At 35.9% G+C, this 18392-nt stretch overlaps 1 protein-coding gene across 37 annotated transcripts in view; it reads right to left on the bottom strand.

Annotated features, from left to right (window-relative positions):
• The window catches only part of RIMS2 (regulating synaptic membrane exocytosis 2), a 591263-nt gene that overhangs the window by 72774 nt on the left and 500097 nt on the right, over positions 1-18392 (bottom strand). For 15 of the 37 annotated variants that reach the window (XM_065895352.1, XM_065895359.1, XM_065895350.1 and 12 more), the window contains one exon: positions 15005-15246. The exons of the other annotated variants lie outside the window; for them this stretch is intronic. In XM_065895352.1, coding sequence (XP_065751424.1) covers positions 15005-15246 — 242 coding nt within the window. The remainder of the gene's footprint in view (positions 1-15004; positions 15247-18392) is intronic. 37 annotated transcript variants of the gene reach the window in all.

Here is an 18392-nt window from a genome sequence, read left to right as displayed (position 1 = left end):
CCTGTGTAGGCTTAAAATTGTGCATGTGCTGTATGATTTGGAAGAAGAAATATTGTACTCCCTTGAGGAAGGAAATAAACTTCAGTTTTCCATTTCAGTTGGAAATAAGAAATGGACTTTCAAACATAGAGTTATAGGTATTTAGTTATATGGTATGCCATCTCTCTCATTGTTCAGTACATTTACTATTTTGTTTCTAAAACACAGGTATTTTCATTTGTGCAAAATAATTTTTAATGTCCTTATTTTGGGGGGAAAACTTTTAAAATGAAAGAAGTCAAATGAACGCAGATTCTTAAATAGCATTCGCTTTTTTTTTTTTTTTTTTTTTTTTTGCGGTACACAGGCCTCTCACTGTTGTGGCCTCTCCCGTTGCGGAGCACAGGCTCCGTACGCACAGGCTTAGTGGCCATGGCTCACGGGCCCAGCCGCTCCGCGGCATGTGGGATCTTCCCGGACCGGGGCACGAACCCGTGTCCCCTGCATTGGCAGGCGGACTCTCAACCACTGCGCCACCAGGGAAGCCCGCATTTGTATTTTTTAAAGGAATCTATTTTAACGTATTGAAGTAGAACTAACAAACTGCTGCTTCCTGAAAAACAATTTTACAACTGACTGGTTAAAAGAAGAATTCAGCCTGGCTGCGAGGAGGTAAGAAACCTCTGGTCACACATCTTCCCTTTGACACAGATAGCTCTAATTCAGGATAAATTAGCTCTGGCAGAGGAAGGAGGAAGACACAAGAGGAGGCTGGTGGCCATTGTTCTCCTACATTTTGCTACTATCTTTCCCTTAGAAAGGAGGGTTTGGATGAAAGGTGCTGAAGTAGAAATGACTCAGTTATGAGCACATCCCACTGCAGGTTCTCTGTGGTTTTCTGCAATTATTTCCCTGTCTCTACACATTTCTATTTTTTCTTACTTCTGCATTCCATGCTGCCTCACCGTCAACTGCCTCATCAGTATATTCCCCACCTCATCTCATACTTCACTATTAGCTATTGTCCCAATCTCATTTTGTAAGCCATCATGAAGCTTCAAGTAAAAAGCAATGGATTCCTCACATACTAGAACAAAATAAAAACCCAAACCCAAACCAAACCAAACTATTCTTTGGACTAAAAGGTAAAGAAATTACATTCTCATGTCAGTACCAAACTTTAATGTGTAAGAGAATTATACTGGATCCACTTTCTCACTCTTTCAACCAAGCATATATCTAAGTTAAACTAGTATCTATTGCCTCTCTCCCTCAGAATATACATAGTATACAAATTCAGATCCTATACAGTTGAATTTAAATCCCTTTTCAAAAGGTCATTTGGCTTTCAACTGTTTTTAACAGAAACACACACAGATGCCACAGGGAGATTATTTGTGGACCATATTCATAAATGTGAATAAACCATACATAAATAAACCATACATAAAGACAGAAGGGCACTGTACGTATATGCATATCATTCAATAGGCATTTGTTGAAACCCGACTATGTGCAAGAGCCAGGGTGGATGTAAAGATGAGCCAGACTAAGTTAGCATCTCCTGTGATATGCTTTCATGCTACGTGGTACATTTCCATCAAGGCAAACTTTGTAATTTTGACTAATTATTACTTTATTTATTTGTTAAGGCCTGTCTTTCCCACTGGAACATAAATACCATATGAAGAGGATCCCACTTAATATATACCATGGTGTCTGCCACAGAGTAGAATTTCAATAAATATTTATTAAATAACAATATGGGGACTTCCCTGGTGGCGAAGTGGTTAAGAGTCCACCTGCCAACCCGTGCAGTGGACACAGGTTCGAGCCCTGGTCCAGGAAGATCCCACATGCCGCAGAGCAACTAAGCCCGTTTGCCCCAACTACTGAGCCGGTGCTCTAGAGCCTGCCAGCCACAACTACTGAGCCCACGTGCCACGGCTACTGAAGCCCACGTACCTAGAGCCCATGCTCCTCAACAAAGAGAAGCCACCACAATGAGAAGCCCGTACACCACAACAAAGAGTAGCCCCTGTTTGCCGCAACTAGAGAAAGCCCATGTGCAGCTACAAAGACCTAATACAACCAAAAATAAATAAATAAATTAATTAATTAAAAAAAACAGTATGTTAAGATGTTATAAGGTAGTGAATAGGAATGTCAGTTTTTTTAAAAAGTCATACAATAAAAAGTTAGAAGGATTTGTCTACTTAGAGCAGCATCAGAGAGGAAAGATAGATTCTGCCTTAGTGTTTTTCATTCTATAAAGTCTGTGATACCAAAGAGGTTTCAAAGTCCAAGGGGCAATGAGCCAACACTCCTACCTTCTTCCATATGTTGAAAAAACAAATTATGATTACTCCTAGTAGAATTTTACACTTCTTAGCTAGGGCTTTATTACATTTCCAACAAATACCTGCAACTGTCTCTTTGCAAGTCTTCCTAGTGGGTAAGAGAAAAAGGACTCATCGAATAAAAAGCAGCTAGTAGCTCCATATACCTACTAGCTGCTTTTTATTTGATGAGTCCTTTGTCTCTTACCCACTAGGAAGACTTGCAAAGAGACAGTTGCAGGTATTTCATTTTTAATGAAATGGCCTTTAACTTAAAATTAGATTTTTATGCTCTGTTTATACTGTGCACTTAATTTTAATAAAATTAAAAGACTTCTTTTCTTTAATATGTGCTGCTTAGCTTACAGTTAAACTCATTATAGTTTAGTTATTTATTGGGCCTTTACTGATAGCTAGGATGTACAATCTAATCCTCTGGCTATTTACATCTTAAAATTATGTCCAATTACATTAAATAAAACCTACATTAAATTAAAAGTAGTTCCCTGAGAAACTTTTATTTTGAAGAGAATGTTTTTTTCCTCTTAATGATATGAAAAGAACTAGTTATTAAAACATTCTGTTTGCAGCAGTGGGGTCACATAAAGAGTACCAGCTTTGAGTATATCTGTCCACCATACAAATTCTAAGTTTCAGTTTTCTAATATGTGAAATGAGGATGATAAATTATGTATCTCAGTTTGTGAAAATTAAAATGAACAAACTCATGCTATTGCTAATTATGTCTTTTTAATGACTGACAAGTTATTTTCTTAATTTTATATTAGAAGAAAAGCTTATATCTTAATAACTGGTATGTGTTCTTTGGTCAGATAGTGTAAATTGTGAAAGTTAACTTTTATTTCCATTTTGCATTGACTCCCAGGAAGCATACAGGATGTAAATAATACATTAAAAAATATATCTACAATATTTCTTTGAATCTCCCCACTTTTCCATCTCTATCCACTATCATCATTTGTGATAGGCAGAATTGTCCCTAAAGATGTCCATGCACTATTCTCTGGAATCTATAAATACGTTACATTATATTGCAAAAGGCACTTTGCAGATGTAATTAAGGTTAAGGAGCTTAAAACAGAGAGATATCCTGGATCATCTGAGTGGGCCCAATCTAATTACATGAGCCCTTAAAAGCAGAGAGCTTCCTCTGACTAGAGAGATGCAGCAGAATGGGTACTCAGAGAGATCAGAAGCACAAGAAAGATTCAATGTGACATTGTCGGCTTGAAGATGAAGGGGGTCACGTGTCAAAGAAAATGGAAACCTTAGTCCTACGAAGGAAAGGAACAGAATTCTGCCAACAACCTGAATGAACTTAGAGAAAGAGTCTTCTCTTGAGCCTTCAAATAAAAGCCCAATACTGATGACACCTTGATTTTGGTCTTGTAAGACACAGAGAAGAGAAACCAGCCAAGATCACCTAGACTTCGGACAGAGTGGTAGATTTCTACTGTTTTAGGTAACTAAGTTTGTTTTTGGTAATTTCTTATGGCAGCAACAGAAAACTAATACACCATTGATTAGGCCTGCATCATCTCTGCTCTAAACTAATAAAACTGTCTCTTATTTTTGATCTCAAGTCTTTATTGACAAAATCTTTCCAGCTCTGATTGTCATGACCCTGCTCCAAATCCTGCAATAGCTCCCTACTGCCAACTCTACGGTTTGAACTATTTGGCCTGACATTAAGTTTTTAGTAATCTTGCCCCAACCTATGTTGCTCGTGTCATCTCCCACTAAGTGTCAACTACTCTTTGCTCTGCTCATACAAAAACTGCATTTCCATGTCTCAGGGTCTAATATTGCCCATGTCTGAAATATCCATGCCTATTCCCGGCATCTTCACACGTTTAAACAACATTTAAAATTCAAGGCTCAGATCAACTGTCACCTTGGCATCAGTGTTGAAAGTAATCATTTCCACTGCTATACTAATGATAATATAATAATAATAATATTAACAATAACAGTTAAACTGTTAATAATATTAACAGTCGCAGCCACCATCTATTGAGAACTTGTTGGACAATGTTTTACGTGCTTTCATAAGTACGCATAACAACCTCATGAGGTAGGAAGACAGATTCCATTATTTATACAGCTGAGAATGGAGGTTTAGAGAGGTTAAGTAACATGCCCATGTAGCAGAGATGGGCTCTAGTATCTAAAACTCTAAAATCTCTTTTCTCCATTCTGTTACACTCCCTTATAGAATATTCTTTTTACCTCTTGCTTGTCCTCATCATGTTCCAACTTGCTTTATATTTACTCAAGCCTACAACTCATTTCTTCTAGTAGATTTTAAGATTGAGTATAACAGCTATGAGAGAGTGGGGACTCCATTTTGTTAAGTTTTGTCTTCCATAGCACCCACTAAGATGCCTTCCTTGCAAAGAGTGATAAAAATGTTTACTTAATGAGATGAATAAATGCATGGTAATGTCTGTGCTTTAGGGGAATTATTAAAATACCATAAGAATTCATTAGCAAATTTTTAATAATTTAAGAGTATAATATTTAGGCTTGAGAAGGGATAATGAAAGATAATTTGTAGATGTAAGTGGATACTTCCTTAACAATATCTTTCAAGAGCTCTGTTATTCTTTCCATAAAAAATAATAACAGAACACTAGAATATGAGATGAGAAATAAGAAATATTTGACATATATTTATATGATCATCTATAGCTTTTTAAACTCCAGTGTAGCAGTTTAACATCTGGAGGAATATAGTTTTTTTTCTTGTCTAGAACAAAGATGCACTGAATTGTTTATTCATTCATTCAAAAAAATATTGAGTATTTAGTAGATACCAGCTATCATCTTAGGTACCATAGATATAAAAATAAATGAGATATAGTTCTTTCCATCAAGGATTTGAAGTCCAATGGGATTCAGACAAATTCAAGTAAGTTATATATAAAATGTTATTAATACACAGATGACCCTTAAGAATCTAAAAAACAGCTTTATATTTTTTTGCCATAAAAATATTTTTCAACTCGACAGCAACAACAAAATAAACAGTCCAATTAGAAATTGGGTTTCTATACACTAATAATGAACTATCAGGAAGGAAAAATTAAGAAAGCAATCCCATTTACAATTGCATCAAAAAGAATAAATTACCTAGGAATAAATTTAACAAAAGAGGTTAAAGGCCTGTGCATTGAAAACTATTAGACGTTGGTGAAAGAAACTGAGGAAGACACAAATAGATGGAAAGATATTCTGTGCTCATTGATTGGAAGAATTAATATTGTTAAGATGTCCATACTACCCAAAGCAATCTACAGATTCAATGCAATCTCTATCAAAATTCCAATGGCATTTTTCACAGAAATAAACAATCCTAAAATTTGTATGGAACCACAAAAGGCCCTTCAAATAGCCAAAGCAAACTTGAGAAAGAAGAACAAAGTTGGAGGCATCACACTCTCTGACTTCAAATTATATTACAAAGCAATAGTAATCAAAATAGTATAATACTGGCATAAAGACAGACACATAGATCAATGGCACAGAATAGAGAGCCAAGGAACAAACCCATGCATTTTTGTCAATTAATTTACAACAAAAGAGCCAAGAATATACAATGGAGAAAGCACAGTCTCTTCAATAAATAGTGTTGGGAAAACTGGACAGCCACATGCAAAAGAACGAAACTGACCACCATCTTACACCATACACAAAAATTAACTCAAAGTGGATTAAAGACTTGAAGGTAAGACCTTAAACCATAAAACTCTTAGAAGAAAACACAGTAAGCCCCTTGACATCCATATTAGCAATGATTTTCTGAATTTGATACCAAAAGCAAAGGCAATAAAAGCAAAAATAAACAAGTGGGACTACATAAAACTAAAAAGCTTCTGCACAGCAGAGGAACCGTCAACAAAATGAAAAAGCAACCTACTGAATGGGAGAAAATATTTGCAAATAATATATCTGATAAGGGGTTACTATCCAAAATACATAAAGAACTCTGAGAACTAGTAGTAAAAAACCCAAACAATTCAATTTAAAAATGGGTAAAGGATCTGAAGAGACATTTTTTCAAAAGGACATACAGATGGCCAACAGGTACATTAAAACATGCTCGGGCTTCCCTGGTGGCGCAGCAGTTGAGAATCTGCCTGCTAATGCAGGGAACGCAGGTTCGATCCCTGGTCTGGGAGGATCCCACATGCCTCGGAGCAACTGGGCCCGTGAGCCCCAGCTACTGAGCCTGCGCGTCTGGAGCCTATGCTTCGCAACGGGAGAGGCCGCGATAGTGAGAGGCCTGCGCACCGCGATGAAGAGTGGCCCTGCTTGCCGCAACTAGAGAAAGCCCTCGCACAGAAACGAAGACCCAACACAGCAAAAATAAATAAATTAATTAATAAAAAAAACTCCTACCCCCAACATCTTAAAAAAAAAAAAAAAAAACCAGAAATGATATTTAAAAAAAAAAAAAAAAAAACATGCTCAACATCACTAATTGTCAGGGAAATGCAAATCAAACCCACTATGAGAATATCACCTCATACCTGGTAGAATGGTTATTATCAAAAAGACAAGAAATAACAAGTGTTGGTGAGGATGTGGAGGAAAGGAAACCTTTGTACACTGCTGGTGGGAATGTAAATTGCTGCAGCTCAAAAAATTAAAAAGTAGAGCTACCATATAATCCAGCAATTCTACCTCTGGGTGTTTATCTGAAGAAAATGAAAACCCTAACTTGAAAAGATATTTGTACTCCATGTTCACTGCAGCATTATTTATAATAGCCAAGACAGGGAAACAACCTAAGTATCAACTGATGGATGAATGGATAAAGAAAATGTGATACACACACACACACACACACACACACACACTATTCAACCATAGAAAAGAACGAAATCTTGTCATCTGTGAGAACATGGATGGACCTTCAGGCTTATGCCAAGTAAAATAAGTCAGACAGAGAAAGACAAATATCATTCTGTTTGATATATATATGGAATCTTAAAAAAAAACAGAAAGCACTAAGCTCATAGATACAGGGAACAGATTGGTGGTTGCTAGAGGCCAGGCGGGGGTATTGGTAAAATGGGTGAAGGGATTCAAAAGGTACAAACTCCCAGTTGTAAAATAAACAAGTCATGGGGATGTAATGTACAGCATGGTGACTAATAATAATGTTGTAATAATAATACTGTATTGCATATTTGAAAATTATTAAGAGATTAGATCTTAAAAGTTCTCATCCCAAGAAAAAAAATTCTGTAACTATATAAGGTGATAGGTGTTAACTAGACTTATTGTAGTGATCATCTCACAACATATGCAAATACTGAACCATCATGTTGTGCACCTGAAACTAATATGTTGTATGTCAGTTATACCTCAATTAAGAAAAAAAGAAAATGGGCAAAGGACTCAAATATACATTTCTACAAAGAAGATACACAAACAGCCAATAAGCTCATGAAAAGATGCTCAATATCGCTAATCATTAGGGAAATACAAATCTGAACTACAATGAGAGACCACCTCCATTTCAGTAAAAAGAAAATTATAAATTATGTATTTACTTTTAGAAAACATAAAATACATACAAATATTTTAAAATATTAAAATACAATAAATATTTGCAAATCATTATTTCAAATGGTAAAATAAGACTTTATGCTCTCAAGAAGAATGTTTGAAGTAATGTACATTATAGTTTTTAAAAATATCGGTTTGCTTACAAAACTTTTTCCTGAGCACGCCCTAGACTACATTTCCCAACCTCCCATTTTCTAGCATCAGCCTTGTGACTGAGTTGTAGCCAATGAAATAAAGGCAGACGTGACTTCATTATTTCCAAATCTTGCCCATAAAAACTTCCCATGTGCTGGCTGAATACAGAGGGTCCCAAGGCCCTAGAAGACGGTAGAGCCACGAGATGAAAAGAGCCTCAAACTCTGAACAACCATAGGGCAGGCCACCGGCCCACTGGGAATAACTGCATTGGACTGATATTTGCTCAATGAATGAACTTCTCTTGTACTAAGTTTTCAAGGTTTATATTTTATTGCAGCTGGTATTATGTTAGCTACTAAATAGAGCAACTCGAAGGTGTGTTTCCAAATTCAGTTTTCTCATACTTAGCTTTAATAATGTCATAGTTGAAAAAGAAACTTCATAACAAAACACCATAGATCATATAAAGTATAAATGTAGGGTAAAGTTCATTGTTAATAATAGTGGATATAAATCTGTATTTTATTAATTTTCCTGAGAACTTAGGATTTTTTAGTGACTCCTTGTCAGATCTTAGAGTGTCACTTTGTTTATTTCATCAGTGGCTAATGAAAAGCCTGACTAGGAGTAGAAGTTCCAGGACTACCTTTTTTGTATAGTTGCAGTATTAGTATCACACTTAATCCAGTTTCATTGCAGGAATCTCTGTAAGCCTCTTGCCCATTTTCTTGTGGTTAAGGAAACTAACACCTCCAGAAAGGCATGCAACACCTGACTGACATCCAGACCAACTGAGAAAACTAGGGTGAAGCCATATATTAAATATGGTAGTGCTTAATTTCTTTTTTGTCTTTTAGATTAAAAGGAAAAATAAGTTCTACCATTTTCGTTCCATCCTCCAGAGAACTTCATCATGAACCCCAAAGGAGTACATGGGCCTCTCATCGGAGATCACTATATTTGATACTATACCAGACACTGAGAAGGATGTACAAAATAAGAAAAAACAGTCTAGCCAAGAGATAGACAAATACATAAATGATTACAGTTACTAAGTATTATAATTAGAGGAAATATAAAGTACTGGGTGAGCTTAGAAATTACTACAAGATGAAAAGAGCAGAGATTCCTGAGTGGCCACAGGTTATAACAGCTGATCTCTACTTAAGCTCTGGATCCGAAGCTCTCTCACCCACTCAGTTGTTCCCACGAGTATCCCCTCTCATTAAAAAACCAAAACTCTTCTTCGATCTATTTCTTCCAAGCTATAGTCCTATTTTTTTATTTCCCTTTTAATCAAAAATCCTAGAAATTGTTTCTATTTGCACACAGTAGTCACTAATCATATGTGCCTACTTAAAATTATATAAATTAAAAACGTAAAATAATTTAAAATTCAGTTACTCAGTCACACAAGCCACATTTCAAGTGCTCAATAGCCACATGTTGGTTGTATGGTAGCCACATGTTGGCTACCATATTGTATTGGATAATGCAGATATAGAGCAATGCCAACACTGCTAAAAGTTCTATTGGACAGTGCTGGTCTAGACTATAACAGAATAATTAAGAATGAAGTCTCCAGATCTATACTGCCTGGATTTAAATCCCAACTTCGACCCTTAACTAGTTAAGTAAACTTGGGGAAGTTACTCCCCTTCTGCCTACTTTGATTCCCTCATCCATAAAATGAGGGTAATAGTAATTAATTCTTGCTCCATAACATTGTAAGATTTAAATGATTTACATGTAAAGTGTTTAAAACAGTGCCTAGCACATGAAAGTGCTCAATAAGTATTAGGTGTTCTAATTTTTATTCTTGAAATTATTCTCAGGGACTCTACTTCACCTCCCATTTTTGTTAACCTGCTCCAATCAGGCTTTGTCCACCACTGCAAGGTTTGTCAAGGTTTACCAAATTCCTCCATCTTGCGAAATCCAATGGTCAACTCCCAATCTTCATCTTATCTGAACTACCAGAAGCACTTGACAGAGATGATCAGCTTTCTTAAAATATTTTCTTCCTTTGGTTTTCAAGATACCATATTCTTCTTTTTCGTTTTCTTTAATGGCTGCTCTCTCTTTAAGTTTCCTTTAATGGATTCTCTTCCTGATATCTAAATGTTGACATATACCAGGGCTCTGTCTTTAGTTTTCTTCTTGATTCAAGCTACACAAAGTAATATTATCTAGTGCCATGGCTTTAAATATTACCTGCTGATTACTCCCAAATTACATGCTTAGCCTTGACCTTCTATGGATGCATATCCAACTAACCATATAATGACTGTACTTAGACGTCTCATGGGCATCTCAAAATTGACATGTCTAAAATAGAATTCCTGATTCCCCATGAGGCTGAATTTGCTATTTATAGCTTACATCTATAAAATGATTTTTAAGTTCTGAAAGCATTTTCTTATACATTTAAAGTATTACCTTTATAAAAACTCTGTTAGGACAGCAGGTGTTAAATCCAACTGTCAGATGAACATTCTATGACTCAGATATGTTGGGCAGGTTTTTTTATTGGATTTTTTTTGCGGTACGCGGGCCTCTCACCGTTGTGGCCTCTCCAGTTGCGGAGCACAGGCTCCAGACGCGCAGGCTCAGTGGCCATGGCTCACGGGCCCAGCCGCTCTGCGGCATGTGGGATCCTTCCGGATCGGCGCACGAACCCGTGTCTCCTGCAACGGCAGGCGGACTCTCAACCACTGCGCCACCAGGGAAGCCCCTGGGCAGGTTTTCTTAAGAGGTCATATTTGATATCTTATATAACCCAGATTAAGCAATAACATCCAAGTCTCCTTATTCACCCTATGTGCTTTCTACAAGGTGGTGATGTTTAGCAAGATATATTTAAGCTTTAAAAATGGTGAGTTTCGGGGCTTCCCTGGTGGTGCAGTGGTTGAGAGTCTGCCTGCCGATGCAGGAGACACGGGTTCGTGCCCCGGTCCGGGAAGATCCCACATGCCGCGGAGCGGCTGGGCCCGTGAGCCATGGCCGCTGAGCCTGCGCGTCTGGAGCCTGTGCTCCGCAACGGGAGAGGCCACAACAGTGAGAGGCCCGCGTACCGCAAAAAAAAAAAAAAAAAAAAAAAAATGGTGAGTTTCCACTCAACAGTCAAAGAAGGATACAAAATAGCCTGGGAAAAGAAGAGAGATATGACTTAGCTACTATGTGTATTAACCAACATATCTTTATAAATGGTTTCCCCTTCATCAATTATTGTTTATGTATGATTACTGATCCTACATAATCATACATAATCATAATCCAGAATAATTTCGACATTCTTTAGAAAGATACCATTTTGCTGAGTTTTCTACTCTTCAGAAGTCAAGTAAGCAGTCTTTATCTGGTCTTGAAATCCATACTGGTAAAATGATATTTACTTTTACAATGAGTATCATTTTAAGAAGTTGAAGATGTTATGGTATATCATTAATTAAATGATAACTATAAATTAATTACATGCAGATCTCCATGCAAAGGCCAGAAAAATCAAAACAAAGGATCTATTGTAAGATGCAACATCATAAATCCATTCATTGTTTTAGATAATGTTATCATATGATCAAAGAGTTTAGGTATTAAATTTGAAGATTTCAGTTTTAAACACTGTTAGAGCTTGTTACTGCATTTTTAAGAAAAGAAAACATAAAAACCTTACTTGAGACATATACACAGAAATACAGAATTTAGAAACCCACTGGAAGTTTGGAGTCCAGTAATTACAAAACAATCTCTGTTGGCTATTCTACAGTTAATCTCTGGCTTTAAAATGAGAGATATTCTGAATTCTATTGTCAATGTAGGTCGAAGCTATACGTTGTGTACGTAGGAATGCAACTGCACATTTTAAGAATGATAAAAAATTTAACAATTATAATGTTACTGAATATAAATGTAGAGAACAACAAAAAGGAACACGTTATTTTCTGCTATGCTATATACATAAGAAGGGGCTATATGATATAACAAAGAACTAAACTACATTTCTTAAATCTGCTAACATCACAGTGTTTTTGACAATAAAGATCAAATCAGTGTATGGTCAACACATCTCTATTTTTAAATAAAAATATTGTCAAAGAAAGATATATGGGATATTAATGCCAAAACTATGAAGACATGAAATTGATCATTGAGAAATACTGACCATCTTCTTCTAACGTTCTATACTCTTAGCTTCTGTGACACTACTCTCTCAGAGTGTTTGTCCTTTCTTCATGATAATTTCTTCTTGGTCTTCATTGGCTCCTGTTCCTCTGTCCAATTCTAAAAGGTTAACCTTCCACAGAGCACTGCCTTCACCTACTGCTCTTTTATCTGCAGTGTTCTTCTTGGGCAGTCTCACTCATGTTCATGGTTTCAAGCAACCTCTAAACGTTATAACTCCCAGATTTATGTCTCTTGTTCTGACACGAGCTTTAGAAGAGTTTATTTAAATACGTTCTAGACATTTCTACTTGGATGTTCCATAGATATCTCAAAGTATCCTAAATTGACACCTCTCCTTCTCCCAACCTATTCCTTCTTTTATACTTCCAATATCCATGAATAGCACCACAACCATCCATCCAGGGATGTTAAGCCAGAAATATGGGGATTACCTTAGAATCTTCTCTCCTTCACCTCCCCACATCCGACCCATGAATGATCGGGTGACTGACTACTAATTTTGCTTGTTAACAATCCCCTGAATTTATCAACCCCTCTCTATCTTTATTATAACTGACAACTCACTTAGTTCAGGATCTTATCTCTTATCTGAAATATTGTACTATTCTGCTAATTCATCCTAAAATCCTCTTTACCAGATGCTGACTTAGGTTTACTTCTTTATTGCAGCTCCACTAGATATAAGCTCCAAGAGAAGGATCTTGTCTTGTCCATGTTTTCTTTAGAATACAGCATATGGTAGATGCTCAAAAAATATTTGTTAGATAAGTAAATGGCTGCCTGAATGGCCTACAAAATATATATTATGCAAATCTATCCATATCAATTCTCTACTGAAAACCCTTTAAAACTTCCTATCACCTACAGATTAATATGGTCTATGAGACTCTCCATGACCTATCGACCTTGCCTCTAGCCACATTCAGTCCAAAATTTTTTGTTAAAATCACATCTATTTCCTATCATTCCTGTATATGTAATACTTCCATTCCTTTGTCATTACGGCTTCTATTTGGAACACCTTTCTAATTGTCCTTTACCTGGTTTGCAATCACTCTTTTTTCAGGCCTTGGATCAGGCAACATCTCCTCCAGGTATTCACTCCTGGAATTCAAACAATCCTCCTCTGAGCACTCAGCACTTTCTATGTAACTCTAGTTTTACCACTGACATAGGATCTTGAAGCAATCTGTTGAAGTATCTATCTTCTACTAGAGTATAAGCAACTCAGGTTATAAATGATTTCTTATTCATCTGTGTTCTCCATGTGCCTGGCACATAGTAAGTGCTCAAACCCCTGAATGAATAGAATTATTTATTTCATTTAACACCACACATTCTCTAACTTGTAGTCTTATCAGTGTCTATTTTAGGTTCTTCATTTTTTAGATTAATAGACTTTATTTTTTTAGAGCAGTTTTGGGTTTACAAATGTTTGTAAGTTTTAAAGAGAAAAATGCAATAAATAAAGTTCTAACTGCGAGAGAAAAAAACCTCTCAATTTCAAAAGGCCAACATCTATCATTTTAGCACAACACAGTTAATTATGTATAAATGCTAGCAATTTAAAAAATCCTTTAAATATGATCTCTATGTCCATAAATTAAATTTCTAATTCTATATTAAAATGCAAAGTAACATTTTAAAACACCAAGTGAAAAATTACTCTAACATAATCACATGAAATATAGTAAGTTACAAGAGGATATAAGGAATGCCATCAAATAATTATTTCAAAATAATACTATTATATAAGGCTCAAATTCCAGAATCACTGTTACAGTTTGTAAAACCAAGGTTAGCCGGGTCCAGGAATTAACATATCCTTAAATTCTTTTGTGCTGTAGATTTATGCCCTGGCTTCTCTGTACCAGAACCCTAGTATTCAGACACAAATGAGATTTAATCCATTTGCCTATAATTTATTTGCTGTAAAAGAAACACCATATTATATGCTTTTGTTTGTGTGTTAAGTAGAAGATACGCTATTATTTCCAAGATACCAGGGACTTAATGCTTAATTATCAACACCCATTTGAAAAAAGGCATTGCTTTGACTCACAAATTTCTTAATTACTAACAGTGGCTTTTCTGAGTAGGAGTGTGGTATCTAATTTATTTTTGCAGATGTGATTTGAGACTGAATTTTAAAGTAGCAAAGCTTTGAGCATCTTCCCTGTCAGCAGAAAATTCCTCCATCCCTGCTGCTGGAGAATATTGCTGCTTGAAGTGTTAACAGGGAAATAAAAACTGCAGTGAGAAAATTGATACAACTGGTAAATGCTGCTTACAAACTGAAAAAGAAGTTAGGCTGTCAGCAATAAATGAAGTATATTATTCACACAAAATATGTGGTGTCATCTTCATCACAGTAACTTGCTGGGAGTGGAAATTAACTTGGCTGGTTCCAACTTGAGGAACCTAAAGAAAAGTAAATATCTCACAGATCAGAGTACCTTTACAGAGGACCAGCAACTGACAATCAGGAGGACCACAGCTTAACTCCTCTCTGAGGAGAAAAGACGTTAAGTGCATTTCAAGAACAGTTACCAAGGTTCACTGAGAAGCAGGTTCACCGATCACTGAAAAACAAAGTCATTGTTATATTTTCGGAAAAGTTAACTAGTTTAAAATATGCCCCTTTCCTTCTGGAACATGTCATCATCTACACATTACTGAGACAGAATAAATAAGAGAAAAGAATATGTATTTTAATTAATTACAACTCAATTAGGAAGTCAAAAGAGTAACATAAAAATGCCTACCCGTTTGGCTGAGCTGAGATGAACTGCGGCTTTTCCGGGAGAGACCAACAATAGCTACCATTTTGGCCCCAATGCTAGAGCGCCGCTTTTTGCTGCTGGTGCCCAAGGCGCCCACTGCAGTGTCAGACTGGCTGCCATCATTCTTCTCCAGCGAGCACATGTCTCCGCTGATGCTGGTGCTTTTAGTCATGTTCTTCCCTGAGATGCCCATTTGTCTGCTTTGCATTTTGGATGTAAAGACACTGTAGGCCGATGGATCATTAAAAGTGAGGACAAGAGTAAAAAGGAAAAGACAGAAAAGGTATTTTAGATGAAATATCTGGAGTATAATTCAATTATATCATTAGTGGGACATATTTTTAGGACTCAAAAATTTTCAAATACCATGGTCTTGAATGGGTTTTACTATTCAGGGCCAACCTTAACGTAACTATCCAAGATCAGACATGATTTCCTTTCTGCTTTCAAAGAAGGCACTGGTTTGCATGGCCACAGGAAAAAAATATTTGCGAAAAATCAGTGGGCTCATTTAAGAGAATATGCTGTCGTGCAAGTGCAATACACTTTGAGGCAGCCATTCAACATATGAAAGAAGTTTCCAAAGCATTGTTCTCGAATTTGCTTTACTATAGCTTTCAAAGAGAAATTCAACGAGTGGGGAAAGTTTACAAAAAATGGCAAAAATTACAGCATCTATTGTGAGTGGCTCTTTAAGTTTTCTCATTTTATTAGTAAGATTTTTCTAATAGTTGTTAAATTTTCTAACAGGGATTGATGTTTTCATTAGTTTTGAATTAAAAATAATTTATTTCACTTTACACTTTCATATACTGATATGTTTATATTCCAAAAATGAAGAAAAGATTTTCCTCTTGCATTCATTTGAAAGAAAGAAACATTATCAGTTTTCTAGACAATATGGTCAGAAGGCAATAATTCTTTAAACATTTTTAAATGTTTAAAATATTTTTTCCCCTCTATCCTAGAGTAAAACCTACTGAAAGGTTAGGACCAGGGATCAAACCTGGGCCCCCGGCAGTGGAAGCATGGAGTCCTAACCACTGGACCACCAGGGAATTCTCAACACATGTTACCTTTATTAACCTATGTTCGTTTCCTCCAAGTATTTAAGAGGGAAAAGACTTAGTATGAAATTTTTAAAGAAGACAGTAAATTGTACTATTCACATTACTTCACACTAGCTTTAAGAAGAAATGAGGCATAAATAAACAAGGGAGAAAGAGAGGAGACTGTATAACACTTCCACAATGCCCCAAATCAATCATTTCCAAGACTGTTTAATTTTGCTATTCTTCAATAAGCAACTATAGAGTAAAGTAGAAAGAGTTTTGGAGGCAACAGATGGGGGCTTAAATCCCAGATTTGCTGCTACTTAACTGACTTCCTTTAGAAACGTTAATTGCTCTACTTGACCCTCAGGTTCCTCATTTATAAGAGAATATCTTATTGTACTTTCTTATATTAAAGAATAGGGATAATATGTCTAAAGTAAAAATTCAGTAAATAAAAATTCATATTAGGGAATATAGACAATAGATAAAATAAGGTTAAAGCCCTTCAACATGTATTATATATGTAAATACTTAACAGCATCAATAGAAGTGATATTTATAAATTTTAAAACTGAGATTCAAATGTCTAAACTGGTTTTTCATATAGCCAGCACTATGTAATGGAGAGTGGACTATACTGGGAGCCAGGAAATCTGGGTTTGATCTTTGGCTTTACTGACTGATCTTGGGAGAGTTGTTTCCCTTTCTGGAACTTAACTTCCTCATTTAATAAATGAAAAAACCTAAGTAAAGCACTAAGCGGAATGGGAAACACGTAAGAGCTCCCAAAATTATTCTCTTCCTCCTTCTCCTTATTATTATCACCACCACCAGCACCATCATCATCCATTAAGCATCCATTAAACATGCTGAACTGGAATATCTATAAGGTCCCTTTTAACTACGAAACATTTTGCTCCCCAAGTATCTCTTGTTTCATGGATTCTGGGCAAAAGAACATAAAAATGCAACGTATGACTTTTATGGTATGCTATCGTCAGAAAAGGCATGGCATAGTCTAGGAAAGTCAAAGTTTAGTTGAGACTAAGACTTTCAAAATAATATGTTCCCTAGTCTCAATAACTAGTACTCCTGTTATGTAGGAATTTTTACCCCAAACATACTTTTCTAAAAGAACCTCCTAATCTACTACCTACCAAGGAAGTCAAAGATAGACTCTCAAAATATTGTACCTTGTGATTTTTGCATTTTAATTCTCATGGTTGGATATAAGGGCATAAAGAACTTGGCCAAAATTAAGCAGGATATAATAAAATACTAACTGAATGGATAAATCAGATTATAGATAAGTATTTTAATGACCATTTGGTTTTAAAGAAGTATACTTCTCTTCAACCTAACAACTTTGATAATGCATTATCTACAAAAAAGGTTACTAAAAGTTTTGTAAAATGGTTCTACTTCTCATCTCCTTGAAGCTTAGAGATCACCAGGGATGAGTTTACGAGTAGTTGCTCTCCAGTGCTGTGTTTTGAAGAGAGGGAGACTGAGGCTAGGCTATCACTACTGGTTTTCTTTACTTTCCTCACTTGGACATCACCTAAAACTATAAGCAAACAATACTCCAAGCAAACAAGCTACCAACCAACATTTTAATAGTTTTGTGACTCTTTATTTAAGGAATACTTTGTAGTAAAGAATCTGTAAACATGGGCGATCATTTGGAATGTTTAGTGTGGTTAAGAAAGCACAGACCCATTCATTACATTATCAATTACTTTAAAAGAGAAATTTTGTAAGGGTCTGGTAATATGGTAACTTTCCAATACTGCTGGTGGTAGTACCAATGACAGATTTCTGAAGGGCAATATGGCAATATGTATCAAAAGCATTTAAAAAACATGCCTACCCTTTAACCTATCAATACTACTTTTAGGACTTATCCTAACGGAAAACGGCAACGTTCATAGATTTAGCAAGAATGGTATTTACTGCAGAATTGATTACAATAGTAAAACACATACACACACATGGTAAAACTCCATAAATGTCCAACAGTAGAGGGTGTTTAAATAAGTTATGTTCATCAATAAAATAGAATGTACCTTTGAAAATGCTGTTGTAAATAGATATTTATTGACATAAAATATGTTCTTGATATGGGAGAAAGGGTAAGAGGAAGCAGGTATCTGCAACTTAGCTTTGGCTGGCACACATACCAAATAGGGATTTACCCTACTACTAGGGGACACAGGTAAATTCAAATCCCAGAGTGACACACTGTCACAAACAAACAAACGGAAATAAATTCATAGACAAAGAAATGAACATCTCTTGATAAACTGGGTAGTTCA

The sequence above is a fragment of the Phocoena phocoena genome, chromosome 17, assembly GCF_963924675.1.
Source record: "Phocoena phocoena chromosome 17, mPhoPho1.1, whole genome shotgun sequence".
Taxonomy (NCBI): domain Eukaryota; kingdom Metazoa; phylum Chordata; class Mammalia; order Artiodactyla; family Phocoenidae; genus Phocoena; species Phocoena phocoena.
This window is presented reverse-complemented; position numbering and strand designations above follow the sequence as displayed.